Source organism: Tyto alba, unplaced genomic scaffold (assembly GCF_018691265.1).
Source record: "Tyto alba isolate M040663 unplaced genomic scaffold, T.alba_DEE_v4.0 Super-Scaffold_6, whole genome shotgun sequence".
Taxonomy (NCBI): domain Eukaryota; kingdom Metazoa; phylum Chordata; class Aves; order Strigiformes; family Tytonidae; genus Tyto; species Tyto alba.
In genome coordinates this window covers 31,243,096-31,265,754 of record NW_024881327.1, presented here as the reverse complement: position 1 = coordinate 31,265,754, position 22,659 = coordinate 31,243,096, and the positions used below count along the sequence as shown (strand labels likewise).

The following is a 22,659-nucleotide window of genomic DNA, read 5'->3' as shown; positions in this document are numbered from 1 at the left end:
GATATTTGTTATACTTCAGATTAATATAATTCAATCAGATTTGTTTAATGTCAGTCACTGAGTTAAAAATATTTTTCAAAAGAGGAGAAGACTAGAAGACATAGATCATCATTTACTTTTCTTTCTTTAGAAAACAGAGATAAAAATGCAAATTATCTCCTTATACTCCACCTGTTTTAATTATGAATGTTCTATTTTATACTTTCTATAATCAACCATGTATAATACTATATAATTCTATTGAGCAGTTCCATTGCTGGTGCATTGTTCCCATGTTAACACCACAGTCAGGTCGTCATAGTCATTATGTAAATTCAAAATCATTTCAAATAAAAGAAATGAGATCCCCAGATGTGGGTTCTATTGTGTTTTAACTTTATATAGCTGTGGAAGGTAAAAGATGGCTTCTGTAGCCAAGGGACAAATACCTTCACAAGCACTGAGAAAGACTGATAGTGCCGGGCAGTGCAAGAAATGGAAATGAGGTCAAGTCCATCCTTTCAGCCATCTTCTACACTGCCGTTGAGAGTATAGCATAACAGGATCTTTAAGTTGTAAATCAGTGGGTATCATTATTGTGAAAATAAGAGCAGAGTTGGGGAAGATGGCTAAAGGAATTTGGAAGTACTAACTTAGAAGACAGTCTGTAAGTTCAGTCACCAGTTGATTAAATTTGTATGTCAGTTCTGGAAGTTCTTCAAATATTGTTTTCTGTATCACACTTACGAAAGGTATTTGTGAGAAACTGAACTTATTTTTTTCAACTACACTTGCTTCTCAAGTGACCAGAACATGTATTGTCCTTTTTCAATTACTAACTCCTCAATATTGTTAAATTGCAAGTTTACTATTACCTTAATATATATATAATCAATCAAATATGGTTAGCAAGTGGAAGAAATTAATAAAATCTGGAATAAGAAAACAATACCAAGTAAAATCAAGGCTTCAGAAAACTATTTGACTCATAAAAGCAGATACATTATAAGTTTATTAAAAATGGCCTTTTCAACTTGATTATATAATCTTCACTAAAAATAATGCTTAGATGAATCATTAGAATTGGAAAGGGTAAGGGAGAACGGAGGTAGGATAAATCACTCTTCCTTTACATGTCAATCACTGTTTTCCTCTCAGACATTACATAATCCATCAAAATGAGCCAGTTTTGTGAATTATTTGGTCATGTTCAATGACTTTTAGCACAGACCCCACCTGGAATTCTCAGTTTTAAAAACTGTTGTACTGCAGTGCCTCTAAGTGGGTGGTTATATCTAGGTAGAAGTTGTCTGTTGGTATGTGAAATAGTCCTGTAAGGAATCAGTTGAGATTCTCTTATTTAGGCAAGGCGTGGTTGAGCTTCTGGCATCCCTCCCTCATGTAGTCCCCTTGTTCTGGGCTTACTGCCCTATTGCAGCTGCTCTCCTTTGCTAGGATTGTCATTTAGTTTCTTCATCTTTGATAACTGTTTCTACAGCAGCCAAGAACTATTCTGACTGTGCAGTGATGTTATTTAATAGTCCTCTCCATTTAGCATCAAGAAAAAAAAGCCTGTTGCAAGGAAAACTCCTACTTTATTGATGCAGACTTACTGTACTGAGAGCAGCACCTCTCACTTCTTCTGTGGGTGTCTCTGAACACCCACAAGTGTCAGGTTCAAGACTTTTTCATCTTTTGGCATAAAAGTCTTCACATTTTTCACCTGAAGTCCATACAGTAGGATACCTTTATGGGTCATGCTTTTCCAGCAGGCCTGACTGACTTCAGCAGTTTTGTAGGGACCCAGACTGTGGCCTTGTTCCACCAAACTTAAGGAAGAATCCAACCTGGATTAGAACTTTGTGACTTGTGAACTTAAACAGAACGGTTAGAGAAGGGAAGGGCAACTTTACTGGAGAGCCAATAGTGCTTGCAGAGGTCCTCCATAGCCTCCAGGCTGTCAGAGGTAAAGCCACATAAGAGTGTTGGAATTTCTTCAGAATGAGGTGTATTTAATGGGCCTGCACCAGCCTGTACTGTGAAATACATGTGTGCTTTTACTAGCCTTGCTTTCTCACGGTTTTTTATGGCTCACCTCTGCTTTATGCCTCCTCAAAGCCTCCAACATACTAGCTGCTAGCACTTGAATCTGCAGTTCAGTTAGGAGGTAAAATATCTGTGACATGTTGTTGCTTTATTGATTGTCACTGCCTCGTTACCTCAAGTTCTTTAGTAACATGCCCTGATTGTTTTCTTTTTGGTCTAATGATGTCCGAAAAAAAAGCTACTGCAGTACACACATTTTAATTGTTAAAAACATTTTCTAGTGTTGTATAGCTTTTTTTTTCTGCTTTCTAGGTAATTCCATAATTTTTTGAAGTGTGAGTTGACACCTCTAGATGAATTAGTAGGAATTTTCCATGTATCTTTATTAGTGCACTGGCCCTTTATATGTCTTCTGTTACACAATTTTGCACAAGCTCACTCGGAAGTCCTCTTTTAGATTTCACAAGAAGTTTTTCTTTCACATTAATTTTTATTATAGTTGCAAATTCTTGTCCTTGCAGGCTTTGCTGTTTTCCAGTGCTTAGTTGTAATAGGCTTTGGTGTTCTGCAGAGATAATTTTCAGACTTAATTTTGGTGTCTCGAAATGTGCTGTGTCTTCAGTTTCTCCTGTCACATCATTTAATTGTATGACAATAATTGTTTTTAAATTGTCATGTTTTCAAGAGCTTTTCCTAGTTTGGTTTATTAAATGAAAATTAGATTTTGTTGAATTCTTCCACTTGTGCAGTTTGCAGAATGCAGAATTCTCCCCCTGTAGAGATTCTGCCTTCCACCCGTGGTGCCGCTGAAGCTCCCACTGTGCATTGGTAGTTTTAGGCAGATGAATTTCCATTTGCAGTGTTTGCCACAAATCATAGTCAAGGGACGCAAGGATGCCTAGGCACCCAAGCTGCAATCTAGAGACCATTTGCAGGATTGGGAAAGGATTCCAGGTCAACCCTATTCTTCGTATTTCTATAAGAACATCTACATGTAAGAGTGCTGTGTTCCCAAGGGGTAACGTGAGGTTAGTTACTAGAATACATTACGAGATAAAATTCTGCTTCAGAATCCTCACCCATACTATTCCCACTAGATTTAACGAGTATGTAGTGTTTGTTTATTTATTCAGTTATTTATGGATTGAAGGATTTAATCCAAACTCTGTGGAAGTCAGTAAGGCATCAAAAGGTACTGGGTTTCAATACATGTCACAAATGTAGAACTTCATTTAAGATCTGCTGAGGTTAACAGATCTTTCCATTAACTTCACCAACCTTTGGATCAGAATCCAGATTTGTGTCATGGTAAGCATATTGTACACATAATAAAACTCAGAACTCTCAGAAACCAACATTTGTTTTAAATTGGGCACATAATCATGTGTAATTAATCAAAAGTCTTTTCATATTTAGATATAGGAACTGCTTTTTCCTTCAGTCACACCAATTCCATAATGATATTTCCCCAAAATTCTGTATTTTAACACAGGCCTTGATCACATTGATTTTACTAGTTGCCTCATTTTTTAATGTATATAAGTTGTCAGTTGGGCGTTATTGTTAAGCCAATAGGTGGCACTAGTTAATCACATTAACAGTCAAGATGCAGGGTATTTTATAAGATGTCACTGTGAAATGTGGCCAGCTATTAAGCATTATAATTTAAAAAATAATGAAGACATATTCTACATGTGTTGTTTTAAATTTGTCATCTTATAGAACTGACAGTAGAGAACATTTCAGAGAAATAGGTTTTGCAACCACACCTCATTTTACATCAGATATTGTTTGATTCGGGACTAAAAAAGATGAGCTAATTGCTGCAACTAGAAGTTTTAGGCTTATAATTATGCCCTACATTTTGAATCCTGCTTCAGATAGTAAGGTCTTTTGTTTTGAAAATGTGTTTAAATGTTCTCGTGTAGACCACAAATTTGTAGTCACACCCTGTCGTTTCTTCACAATTGAGAGATGTTTCAGGATTACTTCCTATTTTAATGTTACTTTCCATTATTTCTTCTGATTTTCTTACCAAGCAGCTATTCCTTTGGACTCAGATGCTCAGCCCACTGTTGTATTTATTTTTTTAAGAGCTGAGAAGGTTGAGGAGAGGGAGATGCCACCAATCTTATTATGCAATATCCTGGTGGCTAGAGCCCTAGCCTCTGAGCTGAAGGCCAGCGATCTAGGTCCTTAGTCCAGTAGTCACACACGCTTTCTGCACTTTCCGTGAGAGACCTCCCACCGTCAGGCTGGGTGAGGACACGCAGCTCTGTACATCACAGTAATGCTCCAGTATTTTGCTAATCAGAATTTATGTGGAGGGTTACAGTCAGTTACGGGGTTTAGTGTAATTAATGAACGGCCTTCAGGCTGTCCAGTTTCTCATGTGCCTTCTTAAGAGACCCAGTAGAGACCTGAAGGTTGGCAGTGTTGTTCGGAGAGGGCACACTGGAAGGAACGACCCAAACCAAGCTGTTCCCATTCCATAAAAAGTCTTGGGGAGCTTTGCATGCTTATTCTAATGCTCTGTACTCACAGAAATGCCAAGGGAAGAAAATGACAACAGAGTCTATGGAGTTAATTTTCTAGGAAGGCAAGGGTACTAGGTAGCTCAAGTCATTTTTCCCTCTCTTACCAGATATATGATTCAAACTCATTACTTTCAAAGTGCTCTGAGATTCTCAGTTGAAAGGCACTATAGAAATGCAAATTACTTCTTACTATGGTATTATTTTCAGAGACAAGGTTTCCATAATATTTAAGGACATTTGTTACCTACTAGTATTCAAAGCTTTTAGTACCAGGGGTAATATACAATGCTATTGTGCATTATTAGTAAAAAAGGCACTTTAAAAGGAATAATTCAATTGAATAGTCCTATGTGACAAGAACATACTAGCAGTATTGGCAACCACTTTCTTACTTGGTGTTGCTGCTAAATAATTTTTAACTTTATTTGCATCATAGATAATTCAAGTGCAGACATTCTCACTGCAGTTAATAGACAATGGTTATAAAATGCCCATATTTTTTAATATTGCAGTGCATTAAAAAAAATCCATTGGCAAGAATCTGCCCTACCCATCCATCAAATCTAAACATTTAAAATACTTAGAGGAAGCAAATAGCTGGATATCTTAGTGGATGTGCATTCGGGACGACATTAGAAGTTCTCTGATCATCCAGGGCTTCCATAGTTGCACAAGTGACTCCAACATTATGTGTTAATAAAAATATCAGTATGCATCTGTGCAGGAGACTAAGCCAGCAGAGAAGTAGGCTGTGAAAGCGGTGAGGTCAAGACCCCCAGCAAGCTTCTGTCCTGACAGAGTGCAAAGCATGGGAACACCAAAAACAGGGGGCTGATACAGAATTTGTTTCTTCTGTATATAGAAGGAGCTGCTCTTTCCTGGGTGATGGGCTGAAGATGAAACCTGCAGGCAGCTCTGTGACCCCGTATGACATCCATTTCTGTGGTGCCTTGAACAGCTGCAAGGACAGCTTTTTTCTTCCTCTTTTGCTGCCTTGGTTCTTCCAGGTTCAGCTGCCTGCCTCAACCTATTATGTCAGTCAACAATTTTCCTGCCAGCTCCCGTGAGCCGGGTGATGCAGTGTTCCTCTGTCAGTCAAACAGTGACAGTGCAAACATCCTCACGGCTTAGGATTTTCCCCTGCTTGAGGGCCTTAGCTTGCACCGTGCACGGGTAAAATTACTCACAGGTTATGTTTCTGTGAACAAACCATCAATCTGAATGTGCTGGTCCTTTGAGGGTGGTTGAGTGAAGCTCACTGTCCCACATTGGCACCCCCTGTGCAACACATGATAGCCGGATGTGGCTGAGCAGCCTCCTTCTTCAGCTTCGTCAAGCCTTGGCTGAGTAAGAGTCATCGTGTGACTTCAGCCCACATGCGTGAAACAGCCATTCCCATCACTGTGGCTGAACCCAGACCAGTATGACCACCAGCATGAAGAGAAACTGGCCTTAGGGAAGAATAACTGGTGCTTGAAAATGGGCAATTTCCATTGGGATTCCATGTTAGCTCTTTCTGTTCACTTTTACGTTTTGAAATTTTTTTCAACTGGACTATTTTCTATGACTTATTTTATCCCAGAGATTAATGTTTGGCAACTGTTTGTAAATACTCATCATCTGTTTGCTAACACAAGAATATTAAAAATAAAATAAGAGATTTAATAGCAGAACAGATTGTGTTTGAAGGTCATACTTGGGCACGGAAATAGTTCACACTGAGAAGCAGCACCTTGGAGTACTCTAATGAAAACTAGCAGTGATTTGACTGAGCTACAAGCCTTCAGAAATCACACCTCACACAAACAGTCGTGTTTAAAAAGTGATTGCCTGTTATTTGGCAGAAAGGCTGTAAATACATATATGGCTAGTTCATTTCAGTCCTCAGCATCACACTGGGGGTGCACAGGGAGAGGGAGGGCTGCGATGGCATTCTCAGTCAGTTCAAAGTGTAGGAGTGGGCAGGACGGTGTGCTTATGAACTGGCTTAGGAGGCAACCATCTGCAAGAGTTCACACTTGTATGGAAAGTGTGCATTTAGCAAGTCACTGTCTTGCTCAAGACAGTGTAGGTTTTTGGTTTCATCTAAATACTGGAGACAAGTTTAGGGTTGGGATTTTTTTTTAGGTCTTGTCTTATGTTTTTGCTGATGTAGTTTCATTCCAACAGATTATTGTGGACTATCATTTGGATTTCAGAGTATCAGAATTAACATTAGGAGGCTTATAAAGCTCATCTCACAGCTACTGTCTCATTTTGTCTGCTAGAAGAATGTCATTTAGCTAATCCATTCATCTGCAGCAGCAGCCTGGAAGGTGGAATTTGCCTGTGTGACATTTTTGTTGTTAGGATCTGCCAGCTTCACAGATTTGCTGTCACTGTGAATCAGGTTAGATTTTATTTAATTAAACCAGCTTATCTGCCATCCATACTAATTACTGTAGTTCATCTGAACTATATGCACTCTTCTTTCCTTAAAGTTTCACAACTTATTACAAATACAGGAATTCTTAAAATTCATTAATATAAGCACCAGACTCAAACTCCAATTAGATAAGCACATTCTATTATATTTGGAGGCAGGAGTAAAAATACTGGATGGATATGTCGAGTGTCTTATCCAGAACACAGTTCTAGTTGAAGGAATATTTTATCTCTTTCTTTCATGTATAAGGTATTAGAAATGTAGCACTATTCTTGCAGTGTGGTGTTTCATTTTCTGAACATGACTCTACAAGTTAGCTTCCGGGAACAGCACCATGTTCTAAAACTAGAGCCAGTGGGGTTCTGCAGTGTAAATCGTATGGACATAAATGGAAAGCAGCAGAATATGGTTTTATCTGTCGTATACCTCAGACAAGATATTTCCCATTTATCATTTAATCATGTTTATGTTTAACTTCTGCCCTTTTCCAGTAATTTTTTTTTGTTCCTGCAACTTAGTCTATTTTAGCTCCCTAGTAAGACTGTTCTGTCCACTGTCGCATTGATCATTTAAGTAACTGCAAACAGTAACTGTGAATTACTGCTTCCTTAATAACAAAGCTGCAGTCATGATTAATTTCCATCTAGAGAGGTAAGAATCATACTGTTTTAGTTCAGTAACTGAGTAGTAAGTTGGTTTTCAACAGAGTTTATTCTACTTAATCATGAAGATACGATGGTCTGTGTTTTCTTAGACTTGCATGCTAAAATTAACCTAAATTGCTCCTAAAGCAAAGAATACAGAATATACAGTCTTCTACCACTGACTGATGTAAGGGCTTCCATTACCATGAAGGTAAAAAAAAAAAAAAAAAAAAAAAAAAAAAAAAAAAAAAAGTGAAGTCTTTCAAATGAAGCAAAGTATGCAGGTAGCTTTTATCACAAGGTACAGCAACACCATGCAGTACAGTGTCTCCAAGCTAGTACTGAGAAAAACTGCTTTGGAGCCAAAATAATGCTGCTGTGTTGGCACAGTGCAACCCTTTGACTAATTAGTTAGCTGTGTTAGCTGTGTACTACATTCTGCAAAAAAAGGTTGACTTAGGCACTAAAGTATGAGAGAAAATTAATGACTGTGGATCCTAAGGAGGGAGCAATTAATCCATCCCTCTATTCTTTATGTACTAACTCAGGCAGCTCTGGAGTATGAATGTTGGTTTTTCCACTCCATTCCTAAATATATGTAAAATGTGTCTGTATTCATTCAGATCTGGAGTACATTTCTGAGGTTAATCTCTTCATCATCACTATCTAATATACTTTGACTCACATGATAGAGCAGTCTTGGTGTGCATGAACTGTGTTCCTTTTGGATGAAAACCAGGAATATAACTCCAGGATCTCACCTTATGCACTCCAGATGTTTGTGGGGATTGAGCCCAATTCAAAGTAAAATCCCCTGAAATACATATGGCATGGACATTGGGTCCTTGGCACCATCTATTTTACTCTACAGTTTTGCTCCAGCTGGCCCACCCAGTAGAAGTCTAACCAGGTACTGTACAAGAGGCCTGGATGACTAAGCCAAACCTGCGGGTTCTTCTGAGAGACGGGATCACTGCTGGTTGCAAGGGGGATTCAGGAGGTCATCTGGGATAACCTCCCTCTTGAAGTGCTGCCAGCAGCAACTTGGTGAACATGAACTTGTTTAGTTGAGTCTTGAAGATCTCCAAGGACAAAGTAGCTTCTCCTAGTGTCCATCCTGAACTTCCCACGCTGTAATATGTTGTCATTGCCTTTGTTGTACTGTCTGACACTGCCACAAAGACCTTGGCCCCATCATCTTTCTAAGTACCTTAGAAGTAGTTGTAGACTGTGGTTAGATCCCCCTTACACTCTTTGCCCGATTAAACAAGCCCTGATCCCTCAATCTCCCCTGGTATGCCATGTGCTCTTGGCCCCTGACCATCTCAGTAGCCTCTTCAGTTTCTTCCCCATCGTCCCGATTTGGGGTGCCCAGAGCTGGACACAGCACTCCTGGTGCAGCCTCTTCAGTGCCAGGGAGAGGAGGTTAACAACGTCCCAAGAGGGAAGTCAGGAGAGAGGGAGTGAAGCTAAACTCTGAATGTCACCCAGAGCAGGGTCTGTCTTATTTGCAGCGTTCAAATTGGATAGATAAAAGCTGTGCACTTCAGATTCAGGAATCTCGCCTCGAGTGATGTGCCCACAGTCGAATAGAAAGCTTGCAATGGAGCAAGGACTTTAATGCTTCTGGACTCTTGTCTTCAGAACACATTAACATAGTTAGTACATTTTAAGACCTTAAATCATAAATACCGGTGCACTTGAGAGGATGTTTTATGAAAACTACTACGCCTTTGACTTTTTTCCCCATCAAAAGTTTGTGAAAGAAGAACTGTGGTTATTCACATAAATTGGTTTAAGCTCATGGCTGTGCTTTTGAGCCTCTGTGGTATAGACTTTTTACCTTGATGAAGATATCACAAGAAATAATTCTCTGAAAGTGTTCTGGATTGCTTTCTGTTCCTAAAAAGAAATAGTAATTGTACCTACCACACATTTGTATAATATTTCAAATGCATATTTAAATATTAAGAAGGATATTATGAATCTGGTGTAATTAGTTAAATTATGGATTTCACACTCTCCTGGAATTGTCAAAATAAAAAAATATTATAAGTCTGTGATCATGAGTCTATGAACAGACCTCTGACTTAGATGTATCAGCTGTGGCTCTGATAAACGAAACATTGTTAGATTTGGATACATATCTCTAGTTTACAACAGTATGGAGGTTGTTAAGTTGGTTTTAACCTATTGTTTTGTTTCAGTGCAGTTATACAAATATTGCTTTAACTGCAGTAGATGTTCTTCATCACTTGTAAGTTAACATCTGATTTTTCATCACATGGCACTCAGATCTAGTGGTTTACAACAGCGGTGTTTTATTTTTGAAAATAACTTAGCAATGGTGTCATCTCTCTGTGTCTTAGCTCTATCGACACTGGTCACAATTTAGACCTAGCAAAATACATCACATATCTTAGCCTTATTGGGAGAGACAATAAAATTTATTATCTATACAAGATTTCATTACTAACCAAATTTACTTCACATTTGACAATACGTTTTGTGAGTGATAAGTTTTATATAAATGTGTTCAGATTAACTTGGACAGACAGAACTTAATAATTTTGGTATCATTGCCATATTGTACTTCATTATCAGAACATATGCTTTGTGTTTTGCATTTTGCATGGTAAGAGTAACATGGTGTTAGAACTGTGCATTTAGTATGACAGCAGGAATCACCTGGACCAAAAGATAATATATATAATGCTATTAACAGCCTTCTTCCTTTTAAGATAATGTCAGATTAAAGATGGTGAAGAAAGTGATAGTGTTTGACACAATGACATTAATTCGTGTTATTGATTTATTTCTGAGTATAGAGATCTCTTTCATCTTTGGTATATCTTTTTGTTTCATGGTGTTTCTAATTCATAAAATTCAGCTTCCTGAAAAATAAATAGAAGTCAAACAGATAAATTCTGACTGTTGAATTACAAAATTAAATCAGCTGCACTGTATTGAAATATGCTGCAATACTAAGATGTGTATGAAGTGTAATGTTGCCCATACAAACACATTTACGTGTTTATACAACATACAGTTTGGAGGTTAAATTCCAGCACTTGATTTTCATTAGTGGGGCATGGGGGTGTGTGTGTGACATGATAAATCTATATCTCTGACTAAAAGAACAGAGTTCATATAAATACTGTTAATAACATCTTTTCCCCCAACACAGATACAATAGCAGAAAGGAACGCACTAAGAGAACATGTGTATCCCAAGCTGCGAGAATTCTGCAGGGAAAACTATGGGCTGGAATTTCAGGTAGGTCTTGTTGTGTTGAATCTTCCATTAATTTTTCTTGAAATTAACTCTGTTTAGAACAGATAGCATTTTTAACTATCATTGGTAAAATAGAAAATTGCAAAAAATGTATTTCATACGTTAATTGTAATGAATTTGTGTACTTAAATTAATTTACAGGCAGATTTGAGGTAAATTCTGAATAGATTAAAAACCCACACAGTTCTACAGTGCAACATTGCACTGGTGATAAAAGCAATATGGCAACAAACAGACTACTTTCACATTAGAAACTTAATGAAACCACCTCTATTTTAGATATTCAGAGCATTTAAGAAGGAATAATGTTAGATCTTAATTGCCATGTTGTACTTCTAGAAACCATACTTAAGTTAATACAACCTATTTTAAATTTCATGTAATCATCATTGAAGTAGCAGCATATGTATATTCACATAAGTGTTATATCTACTCTAACTACAGGTTTGTCTTCCACTGTAAAGTGGAAAATAATTTATCCAGGTGAATATTGAAACTGATTACCAAAGTGAATTGAATGTAGAACATTTCTATTGTGATTATATACCATGGAATTTGTTTCCTTTAATGCCAAATGTAAAATTCCCATTGCTTCAGTCAGTTCATGCTTTCCTTTGTGTTATGGAAGACATAGTCCCATCCACATCTTTAGTAAGAGCCAATTAGTAATAAATGCAGTTGCATTTGACTTAAAACACATGATTTTGGCATCACAGTTAAAGTCACTGGTACTTTTAAGTTAGGTATATCCTAATTCACAGTCCAGTAAAGTCATCCAGTAAAGTCCCATATATGTCAGTAGGCCTGGAACTGGCTCTCTGCTAAGAGAAACAATTATAGCATGCAATGTAGTAAAAATTCTGTTTCTACACCCTCAAACTTCCTCACGGAGTAGTATTAACTTCCCATCTTGGTGACTGCAAAAACTCAGCTCTCCAGAGTGTAGCTTACTTGGAAACAGCTAATGCCTTATATGCAACATCCTGTTCCTTCCAGTATATTATTCTTGATGCACATGCAGATGGTTTTTAATCAAAATAACAAGTTCTTAAATTAGGATATTTGGTTTTAATTCCCTGAGTCACAGTGGAGTTGCTGAATCTGCATAGTGGTAAATTCCAGAGTGATTTTTGATTATGGCTATAAAAGAACTTCATCTGAAGGTCCTAGCTCATCAGCTGATTGGGAAGTCCCAGCTGCAGTGGTACATGCAAGGAATAGCAAAATATATTTAAATAATAAAGCATTTTTCTCCTGTTACTACCATGTGATATTAATGGAAAATATAAACTTTATTTCTTAGTCATCTTTGAGGAGACATCTCAGTGACAGGAGGGAAATGTCTCTTCCAAGTAGATCATAATCCACTGAATTCTTTGTGAGAAGAAACATGTCTTTCTTCAAATGGATTGTAATGTATTCTATAGGGGAGGAATAATTAAGCTTATTCTAGTTGATATTCATGGAAGCAAATTATTTCATTACATAATTTCAGCACCAGGAGCATCCTTAAGTGATATGAGGTCTGAGAGACAGCTCCACTGACACATTTCTGAAAACAGATAGAAAGCTATCACATTTTTGTGGAAGCGAAATAGGAAAACTTGTACAAAACACTACGAAGGAAAAGTAGTAAGGCATTTTGGAGGACGCTCTGAGGTAGACATTATCAAAACATTTTTTTCTGCTTTTTCCATTCCTGATACACTGAGTTTCTTAGGTTAGCATGCAAAATCAAGACTACAGTTTTTAGTGCAGTGGTGTCAAGAAAGTATTATGTACTTTTCAGATACAGGGATAAATTTGTATTTCCCTGTTCAGAGCAGAACACATAACTTTTCAACTTGATATGTTACCTTCTACTGACTAAACGAGAACTACCTTGTGTTTGACTGCCACAAACGCACTATAATATAGGGTGTCCTGAAGATGCCCTCTTCCTGAGAAATCATGACCCAAATGAAATTCAACTACATTAATTGCTCCAGCTTCCGCTGAGTCATCTGGCTGCACTGATAAGCATTTCAGTTGTTGCAAAGCATGAGATCTGTCAGGCATCCTCAAGTTGGTGGGAGCCGTTAGGGAATGTAACCACCATGTGTGTGGAAGCAGAACTGAATATATTCAATCACTCAATGAACTTGTTTGCTTGATGGACTTCCCTTTCCATTGAATCAGAAAATATTTCTAAAAAATAGGTATGGGTGAAGACAGAAAGCAAGTAAGCTAAGAAAAAGACTTCCAGAGTGCATGGTGTTTTGTACCTGAAATCCAGTACTTTTAAGGGGAGGACAGAGAAGTTAAAGTAGTTGTAATAGAAAATTTTTGGAGGATAACTAACCATAGTTAATTAGCAGCATACTCTTCTTGGTAACAGTGAACTGTTTCAAATCATTTTCACCATGTGATATATGCTAGAAGTAAAGTGGAATTTTGCATGAATGAAATTTTTGAGTGTTTTTTTAAGCACTTGGAAGTGATAAAATCATTTATTTTCCTCAGAAATCTCAGAAATCTGTGAAACTGTGGGTTTGGTAGGACAAAAGCTAAAATAAGTAAAAGGGAATATTGAATTATGAACAAAAAGTCTCCATTAGGTGACTAGAGTGGAGCTGAACTAGATCAGTGTCAGTCCACTGTGTGTAAATAGCTCTCGCACAGTGCACTGGTTGTCATCTCACCTTGGCAGCTTTACTGAAAGTTAGAGTGGGTGTTTGTCACACAGTTTTTCCAAATATAAGTAAAAACATACATCAACATCAGATACAGTTGTCATCTTGTTCTATTTCTTTAATTTTGTAAACCCTGTTTATTTTAGCTAACCTAAAGAATAACTGACAAGCCTCTCATTTTGAAATTCTTGGTGCCTTTAGAGGTTTAATGACTAAAATATTTCTTCTTGCTGGACAAAATTGTAACATGTTAAGATACTATGCACCAAAATTGTTACCCCATAAATATAATCTGTAACATTGTAACACAAAGAAGGCAGCTGCTGAGCCCCTACAATATCTACTATTCCAGTGAATTTCCTCTTCACATTTATAGTTAGCACCATTTCTGAACAGTTAATTAAAATAGAAATTGCTTTTATGTTTCAGATGAACTTGAGCAGCACAATAAATTCATTCAACCGGTAATTCAAATATTTTGGACTGTATGCTGAGATACTCTAATTTTATGACTGGAATACTTAAGCTCTATCATACATCATTCAAGTAATCAGACAGCTGAATACAATGTGAAGTTCAATAATGAAGTCACATAAATAAATCACAGAAGGGAGAGAGGAAGAAGGGAACACTTTTTTCCTAATCAGACTAAAAGAGAAGAGGACAGAGAAGAAATCAGTGCAAATGAGGGAGACAGGAAGGCTGAGATGCAATTTTGTAAAGCAGAAGCTGCTTGTTCCAGCAAAATTTTGGAACAGAGTTTCTGTAAAAAATAAAGATATTAAGTATATTTTCTTGGCAGTGTAAGCTATAACGCATTTTATACATTGGGCTGTTTTGCTCATCATCAGTCAGGCAGTACATTACCTCTCATGTTTGGCAACAGGATGCCTACTCCAGCAAATACTGACATGCATCCCAAACTTTTCTGGCAGAAATAGCCAACAAGACTGTTGGCAGTAAAATTAAACATGGGCATAAATGCTTCTTAAGCATTAAGGTCTTAAACCTTGGCATTTATTGTTATGAGAAATTTCCCAAGGACATTAACCAGCTGTAAACTGATGAATTTTACTTTTACATCAACTCATTACTAGTTCTTATATTAGGTCTTCAGGCTGATTTTATGACCTGTTTAGACAACAGCTGGTTTTGTGCTTCTGTTTCTTATAGAAACAGCCAAGTGCTTCCACAGTACAAGTAATGTTACAGTAAGCAATACTGTAATATATTTATGTCTTCATACATTTTTTTTATTTTTTTTTAACTATCCATTTGGACTTTTTTTTTTGTTCAAGGTACATACATGATGTTAACAATCAATAGTAGCTTAAATGAGAGAGTAGTAGCATGTACCATAAGTACTAAAATAAATGCATACATATGATCCCTATTCTTTTAAATCTAGTTTCCCACAGTAAGAATTCAGCCTTTTAGTTAAAATATGAAGCGAAATCACACTTCATCACTTAATTTCTTCAAGTAAGTTTAACATCCGTACTCCCATTTCTTCCATGAGTTTGTTTGCAACTAATTACCATCACAAAACTGAGTCTGTAGCTACAGAGGAAAGGCTGGACAGCAAGCTGTCTGCCATTGCATATCTATACAATCTCTGCCTCCAGAATAACAAAGACCAGATAACAAAGGAAGTACGCTATCACAGAACTGCACATATTCTTTCTTTTGAGCCATGTGCACAGGATGAATTTATATCCTGTGGAAACAAATGACACAGGGTGTCAAGTCATAGTCGTGACTGTGATCCACAGCAGAACTCCCTTTAATTTTCACAGAGCCAGGATCTTATCAGTGCTTTTGTCATTATTCCTACCTATCCATTATATGCAACCTAGTAGCAAATAAAGACTACATCAAATCAAGATCTTGTCATGCTAATCTCTGTAAAAAAATATGAATATGAAATGAGAAACTGTCCCAGGAGAGACCATCTGGGAGGGAAAATAAGAGGCTTGAGTTCTCATTTACCTAAGGAAACCCTGCCAGTCTGTGTAAGGACTGGATATAGACCTCATTGCCTTTTGCTACACCACAGAGCAATGCTTAGTGGTACATGGAATGTTGACAAAGCTAATTTTTAATTCGATAAGTAGAAAAGGCATATGATAAAGTAACAATGTTGTATATTATTCTCCAGGTCATAGATTTATACTGGGGAGTTGAAGCAGACGAATGGGACAGTCCTGAGCTGCAAAAGACCCGTATGAAGCTGTTAGAAGATTGCTTGAAAAGTTCTGCAGGTCCATGTTTTGTTGTGGGTATAAAAATAATGTTTTACTTTACAACAAAAATATAATGATGTTAGCTATCCTAACATGCATGATTCAGTAACAAATGTATTTTCTTCTTTCTAAAATATTTTATATTCCTCTCTGTACATTTGCTATATTGCATCCAAATGTTTCCCTATACAGAACTGTAGATTAACAGTTATTACTCAGTATTAGTGGAAAGGAAGGAAGGATCTTTCATGATCAGTCCCCGTAACAAGATGGGTTTAGAAACCAGAACTACTTGTTTAAGGAGAACTGTACTACTGTCATAACAAAAGTATGGACTACTTGTTGAAGGAGGCCACCATTAATTAACTTGGCACTTTTCACACAAGCATTATTGGCTGGCCTAGAAGGATTTACAAAAGCACAGCAGCAGCAAAGAACTATCTGCTCTGATCTGCATTTTGCCATTTTGTGTTGTAAACCCAGGACAAGTTAGGATGCCAGGTATTAGAGTGTGAAAAGAATGGAGGTCAGTGACAACCTGAATAGGCTCTAAGTCTTTGTGTTCTTCCTGCTCTCTGCAATTGCTTTACTGTTGCCAGAACAAGTGTTGCTTTTTCAAGAGTCAGTAAAGCTGGAAAAGATAGATCTTCATTCGATTTTCCTATTAGGCCTAAAGGAGAGACCGCACCCACTTTTATAGGAGTGGTTTATAAAGCTTTATATATTTACTTTAATGTCAGTGTGGTCTTTTTCTGTAGATGAACCTGTTGTTTACATCAAGCTCAACAGTCTTCGGCTATCCCTCACAGCTTTTACAGCTGAAGCAGTAAGAATTTGTGAAATCATGCCAAACATTGTGTAGGGTTCTAATAGCTGAAAGACACTGGGAGTAGGCTGTATATATAAAGTCCTGCCCAGGTATCCTTTTCCCCTTGTCAATTTTGCTGTTACTGATTTTATATTAAATATACAATTCAGAGTAGTGCATTTTTTTTCTCCTTCTTCTGTGCTTAGAAAGATTTGACCCGTGTTTTAAGATGAATATAGTTAACTTGAAAAATATTTAAAGACCAGTTTAGTGGATTGTATGCTGACTGTAGTTGTTTTCAGTGCATAGACAAAGAATACATGACTTTTGATAAATGCCTTTTCCCAGCTGCTTAGAGAGTAGCATAGCCTCTTTACCTGTGAAGAGTAAGGCTGTTCGTTAACTTTCTGGGTAGATCTAGATAGAGAATCTCTCTAATGAGATTGGCTGTTCAGTGTTATATACTGCATACTTAACAGCATCTATTAAAGCATCAAAATGAAAGACATGATTTGGGAAGAAAGTGGGTTTATTTTGTATATGAGAAGTACTACGTGCAAGGGAGACTTCAGTGAAAGTACAAAAACAGCCACAATGAGTAGGATTTGCTACGATCAAGGATGCTTCTCTGAAAGATAAATACTTGTATTACTCTAAAACATATTCAGTTCTTTATCGGCTGTCTTGAGGCTCCATCTTTGTGAGAAATAAATGGGGGATGTATGAAAATTATTTTTCTATTCATAGTTGTAGGACTGCAGAGATATTAAGATAAGTCTCAAGTTAAATTAACCTCTATAAAACTCTTCATTTGTGTTTAAGAAGACAACCAAAATTATTTTAAGACAAAGTTCTTGCAGAGAGAAATGTAGATAATCGGCCTACATTAGATAAATTCAGTTCCAGTTTCATTCTAGTACTGTAGAAGTACCAGAGCATACAGGGCAAAAGACAGACTTGTTCAGTACCTATCAGTAAGGCTGAATGTTTTCACACAGACGTGCCTAATCCTACTTCACTAATTTTGTCAATTGTTACACTGATTGTTAGTGTAAGTTTTACTAAATTACAAGTATTTTGCTATCACGTGTCTTTATTACAAGTTTTCAACAGTTGATCTCAAAGAAAAAAAAAAAACAGTACTTCTATTTACTACTGATACACTACTGATTGTCCTCTCCATAGTCACTTGTTTATTGCAACTGGAAGGGTAATGGAAATACTTCTTGCTCAGACACCAAAGGACACCAGCCACTTTCTTTGGAGAACTTTAATTCCAACTTATTAAACTGTGTTTTGATGTTAGACTTCAATGAAAAACATCTTTAAGACCATGGCTCTGCTGTTCCACATTTTCCTTTCTATAATATATTTGCTAAGAAAATAAATTAGAAAAGGTAAACTTCTCCTCTGTACCTAAACGTAGCTAAGTGAACTCTAATTCTTACACTTGTCATATTAAGGCAGTGAAGAGTTCTGAAAAAAACTGCATGTCCTTGATTAGTTTTTTTTAAGGTAAGAATTTTAAAGATTAAGTGAACTGAAACCACAGAATCCCATGGGGACAGGAGGGATACAAAACACTGCCGGCTGTGAAAGCTGGAGATCACTTCTCTCCATGCCAAAGATTAGACAAAGAGCAAGCTGTAGCATGTGCTGTTCTGTACCTTTATCACACCCTTACAAAAACATCTTGCTGGCTCTGTTTCATTCACCTGCTTGCCTCACTGTTACGTAGCTTCAGAGCCCTGTAGAACAAAAGCCATCCTCGGCGCTTGACCGTAAGAAGCCCAGCGCATGGAGTACTGAGTCTGGGCTGGGTTTGATGCTGTCGTGACACTGTTTTTCACAAGCACACACTGGCCTAGATCTCTAGACAGTTTGTGTAGATTCCATCTTACGTGACTAAATTTAGTTTTCTGGGTTTATTTTTCTACTTTTTAATCTTCCCTTTGATGAAAAAACTGAGTTGGAACAGAAAGACATGGTTTTTTCCTGTAGCAATACCCAGTGTCCTTAGACATGAATGTTCTAAATTCTGACAGTGAAGGAAACCTCATCATGTGCCACTGCTGCATATTTTAGCAGCTCAGAATTCTGAGGCTGTTAAAAACTGCCTGCCTGATATTGTTACCAAGAAAAGAAATCAAGCCAAATCAGAAATTTTAACCAGAACGAAACAGTTAGCAGAGAGGTTGCAGTGAGCCAAAAACTTCAATATTTATTCCAGCATTTCCAAGTATGGGCCAGAGTAATAGTTCTCCCAATGACTAGACTGGCAAAACTACAGAAATCTTTTTACGCACATTTGTTTTTTGCTTTGTTGTACCTTAGTGGGATGAGGTTTATTTCATTTACAACACAAATTGAAGACGATTCTACTCCAAAAAGCATAATTAGTTTTAATTTATAGTAACATAATTAAAAACTGACTTTGGCACTGAAGGCTTTGGGCAACTTCCCATTTCTTGAGAAAGTTCTATAAAATGTGCCACTTCCATTCAGCTGGGTATTTTTTTTTACTTTTCAATTACCACTTTTTTAATTCAGATGCAGATCTGGGATTCAAACAGACTACTCAGAATTAAATAGCAGATATGGATTGATTTTAGAAAGTGTTTCTTTATGGCACTTTGTGCCTGCATTGTGAAATCAGATGGAGAGAAAATTAAATTCAGTTCTTAAATTAGTGTGGAGCATAAGTTGGAAATCCTAAAATTTTCTTCAGATATGAAACAACAAAATCCAAATGAACACATTCATAAACAAAGGAGGAGGCAGTTCTGAAAAAAATGGGTAATTCATTTCCTGTGACACTGACTTTGGGAATGTACAGTCCCCCTCTTACTGACTGAGCTCTGTCAACACTTGATCCAATTAAGGGAGACGGGAGTCGTTTGGTTTTTGGATAGGCTGGGGTTTTTGTTTGGTTGTTTTTTTACATTGTAAAATTAGTGCCTATTCTACATGATCATTTAAAAACTCATAGCCTTTACTGTAGGTAAATAATACTATGCTATTTTTGATCTACAGGATAATTTATCAAGATTTATTTATGAGGGGAAAAATACTATTTCCATGGGAGAAAATACTTTCCATACAAAGTTTATGCAGAAATCATAGTGGTTGTCTCTGGAATCTACATAGGGACATTGAAATGCAGTATATTTTTGAATTGTAAACTTCTTAGACTCTGCATTGCATAACAATACCGAAGCCAAAATACACTCAGTGCATCACAGGAACCTTTACATTTTGTTGGGTTATGTTTCCTAGCAAATTCATAAGGGCTGGCAATACAGACAGGATGGTAGAGTGACAATAAAGGTTATATTATTATCCCACAACTAGTACTGATCATGAACAGGATTAACCTAATGCGGATCCAGTCGATACCTTTAACAACGAATAGAAAGACATAGCTATCTCCAATAATATCTGAGTCATCTTCTGGATGACCGTTTCTCCATTAACATCAAGGAGACATGGGGGAGTTAGATTGCTACTTTAGGAACCCAAGTACAGTGCTTGATATCAAGGCCTTGAGCTATTTAGAGTGTCATTAGTCTGTAGTGATTGCTTGCAGAATAAGTTTACTGCCTTTTTGTCGGCTTTCCCTAACTAATACTCCAGCACTAACCTTCTGTTGATTACGCCTTAGTACAGATGAGAGAACTGGCAGGCTTCTCCTCACTTCTCTTCAAACACACCCTGCAAGTTATAACACGTGGGTGCACTCGTCCATCTGTGCGGCACCACGCAGTCTCTGCCTGAACTGCTGTTCTTGCATGACTATGTCCTGAAAAATTCTAAAATGAGAAGGAGAAATGGAAATGAAATGTTAGTTTGTCACCTGTAGTGGTTTGCTCAACTAAGTATGTTCGGGTTTTTACAAACCTAAGAGATTCTCCCCACCCATCATTCAAATCATTTGGTCCAAAGAATAGTAAAAACATTTTCCACCTACTTGGAACAGACATAATATACATTATCCTTCTAAAATTATTGACAGCTTGTTGTTAATTTCAGCATTAATGAACTATTAAAACAAAACTAACATTATAAAATTGGAATTCCAGTAGGATTTTAAAAGAATATTAGCAAATCACAATATTTGGCATGTCCTTAAATCACCCTGAAATTGAAGATGAAATATGGTAAATTGAGAAGTGAGATTTTTTTTTACATCTCTAGATCTTTTTGTTCCTATAGTACAATGCATGCCTTAATCATTCCATGAAGTACACTGCTACTTAGTTCTCTTTGCATAGTACAAATGGTTGATAATTAATTCTGAGCACATTCCAGCTCAGAGAAAATTCCAAATTGTATTACTCCAGCTCTGTTGAATCTCCTCCATTCCCATTTCATTTCTGGTGTTACTTTAGGGTTTATTCCTAATGTAAAAACCGAATATATACAGGTTCTGGAACACCTGGGTTACATTTTGCTTTTGCTCTCATGGGAAAACTTCCATAAGTTACAGAGGCTAAAGTCAGTCAAATGTGTCTATAGTAAAACAGCCAGTTTGGGGCGTACGCTATGCACCCAGTGCTCTTTGGGAACTCAGCAGAATTTACATGTGCTTTGTACATCTCTGAATTTAATTTCCTCAAGGAAGCAGCTCTATATATAGTTTTTAAGTGAATGAGGATAAATAGCTGGAACCAGACATGGCACAACAGCTCACCTCTCCTAATAAAGTATTTTCCAAGAAACGAGTATTAAACTATGAATTTTCTTCTCACTCCACATCTGATTCAGAACGGGTCCAAGTAAGAACTCTCTCTAACATAAGTGGGTTTGGGGTCATACAGCATACCAGGAATGACTGCATAGGACTTATTGGCATTAATCTGAAGTGAATTGTATGTCTGCAGACACTAATCCTGTTTTAAATGGACTTGGCTGCCAGGAAAGATTTTTATATGAATGTCAAAGTAGAGCTCTGTATATTTTTTTAAATCCTTCAAAATAGAAAAAGTGATTAAATTTTGAAGACACAGTATGCAACTTTGGCCTCAGCAAGCTTTGGTCTTCTTTTACAGCATCCAGACTAACAGGCAAAGGGTGTATACCCTTTTCCATGATATTCTTCTCTGAACAACACAGACACACACAGAGTGGAATCAAGCACGGGATGATTTTATATGATTAAGCCATTGTAAGTGAGTTCCTTGGTCTGCTTTAGGGCTGGTAATGTAGTTTACTGTGAATCATCTCTCATTCTCTAAATCTAAAACCTAGGGTCTGAGAATGCTTACCCATTTTTTAACCATATCCCATTGAAAATAGCTACAAGATTCATCAGGCAGCTTTTCCATGGAACACAGAAACTGCATGGATTTTGATGTAGTCTTGAGATAGCTTACATTTTCAGCCTACAGTCAGAAGACTGTACGTATTTTCTGCTAAGTCACTGTATTTCTTTTTCTTGACATAAATAGAATTTTTGGTGCTGCCTTCCAGAAAGGTTAAGTATTATATTTAATATAAATAACCATATTAGTGAGAACAAGATTAACATTAACTCAAATTTCCATCATTCTGTGTATAATCTGTGGAGGAAGAAATAGGCCACATGAGATTTATGAGATTTATTTTCTCTTGACCCTCAAAAGCTTTACCAAACCATCTTCTGAGGTAGTATTGTAATCAGCTAGATGTAATGGTCTGTTCTACAAATGAAACTATAGATCAGAAAGCCAACATTAGCTATTCTGCAGAAGTGCCGGGCAGGGGGGAGGAAGAATCCTAAACCTGGCAATGCTACATCTGTGTAAAGAAACAGCATACTTTACAGTATTTAGCAAACAGTTGATAAGTTCAGATATCTTAATGCTGTTGCTTGCATCTAGCATATATACCTTCCCTTTTCTCGAATACAGAGATTCACTTAAGCGATCCTTTGGTTCTCCAATAACAGATCCAGAAACATACACCTACCCACAAAGTAACTAGTTCACTTTTTAGTCTGATTACTATTAAATCCAGCTAGCAGTAGCTGGTTC

General features: G+C 37.0%; 1 protein-coding gene across 1 annotated transcript in view; it reads left to right on the top strand.

The window, feature by feature from the left end:
* The window catches only part of NWD2 (NACHT and WD repeat domain containing 2), a 58,478-nt gene that overhangs the window by 11,050 nt on the left and 24,769 nt on the right, over nucleotides 1-22,659 (top strand). The window contains exons 2-3 of the mRNA XM_032999257.2: nucleotides 10,819-10,907; nucleotides 15,756-15,872. Coding sequence (XP_032855148.2) covers nucleotides 10,819-10,907; nucleotides 15,756-15,872 — 206 coding nt within the window. The remainder of the gene's footprint in view (nucleotides 1-10,818; nucleotides 10,908-15,755; nucleotides 15,873-22,659) is intronic.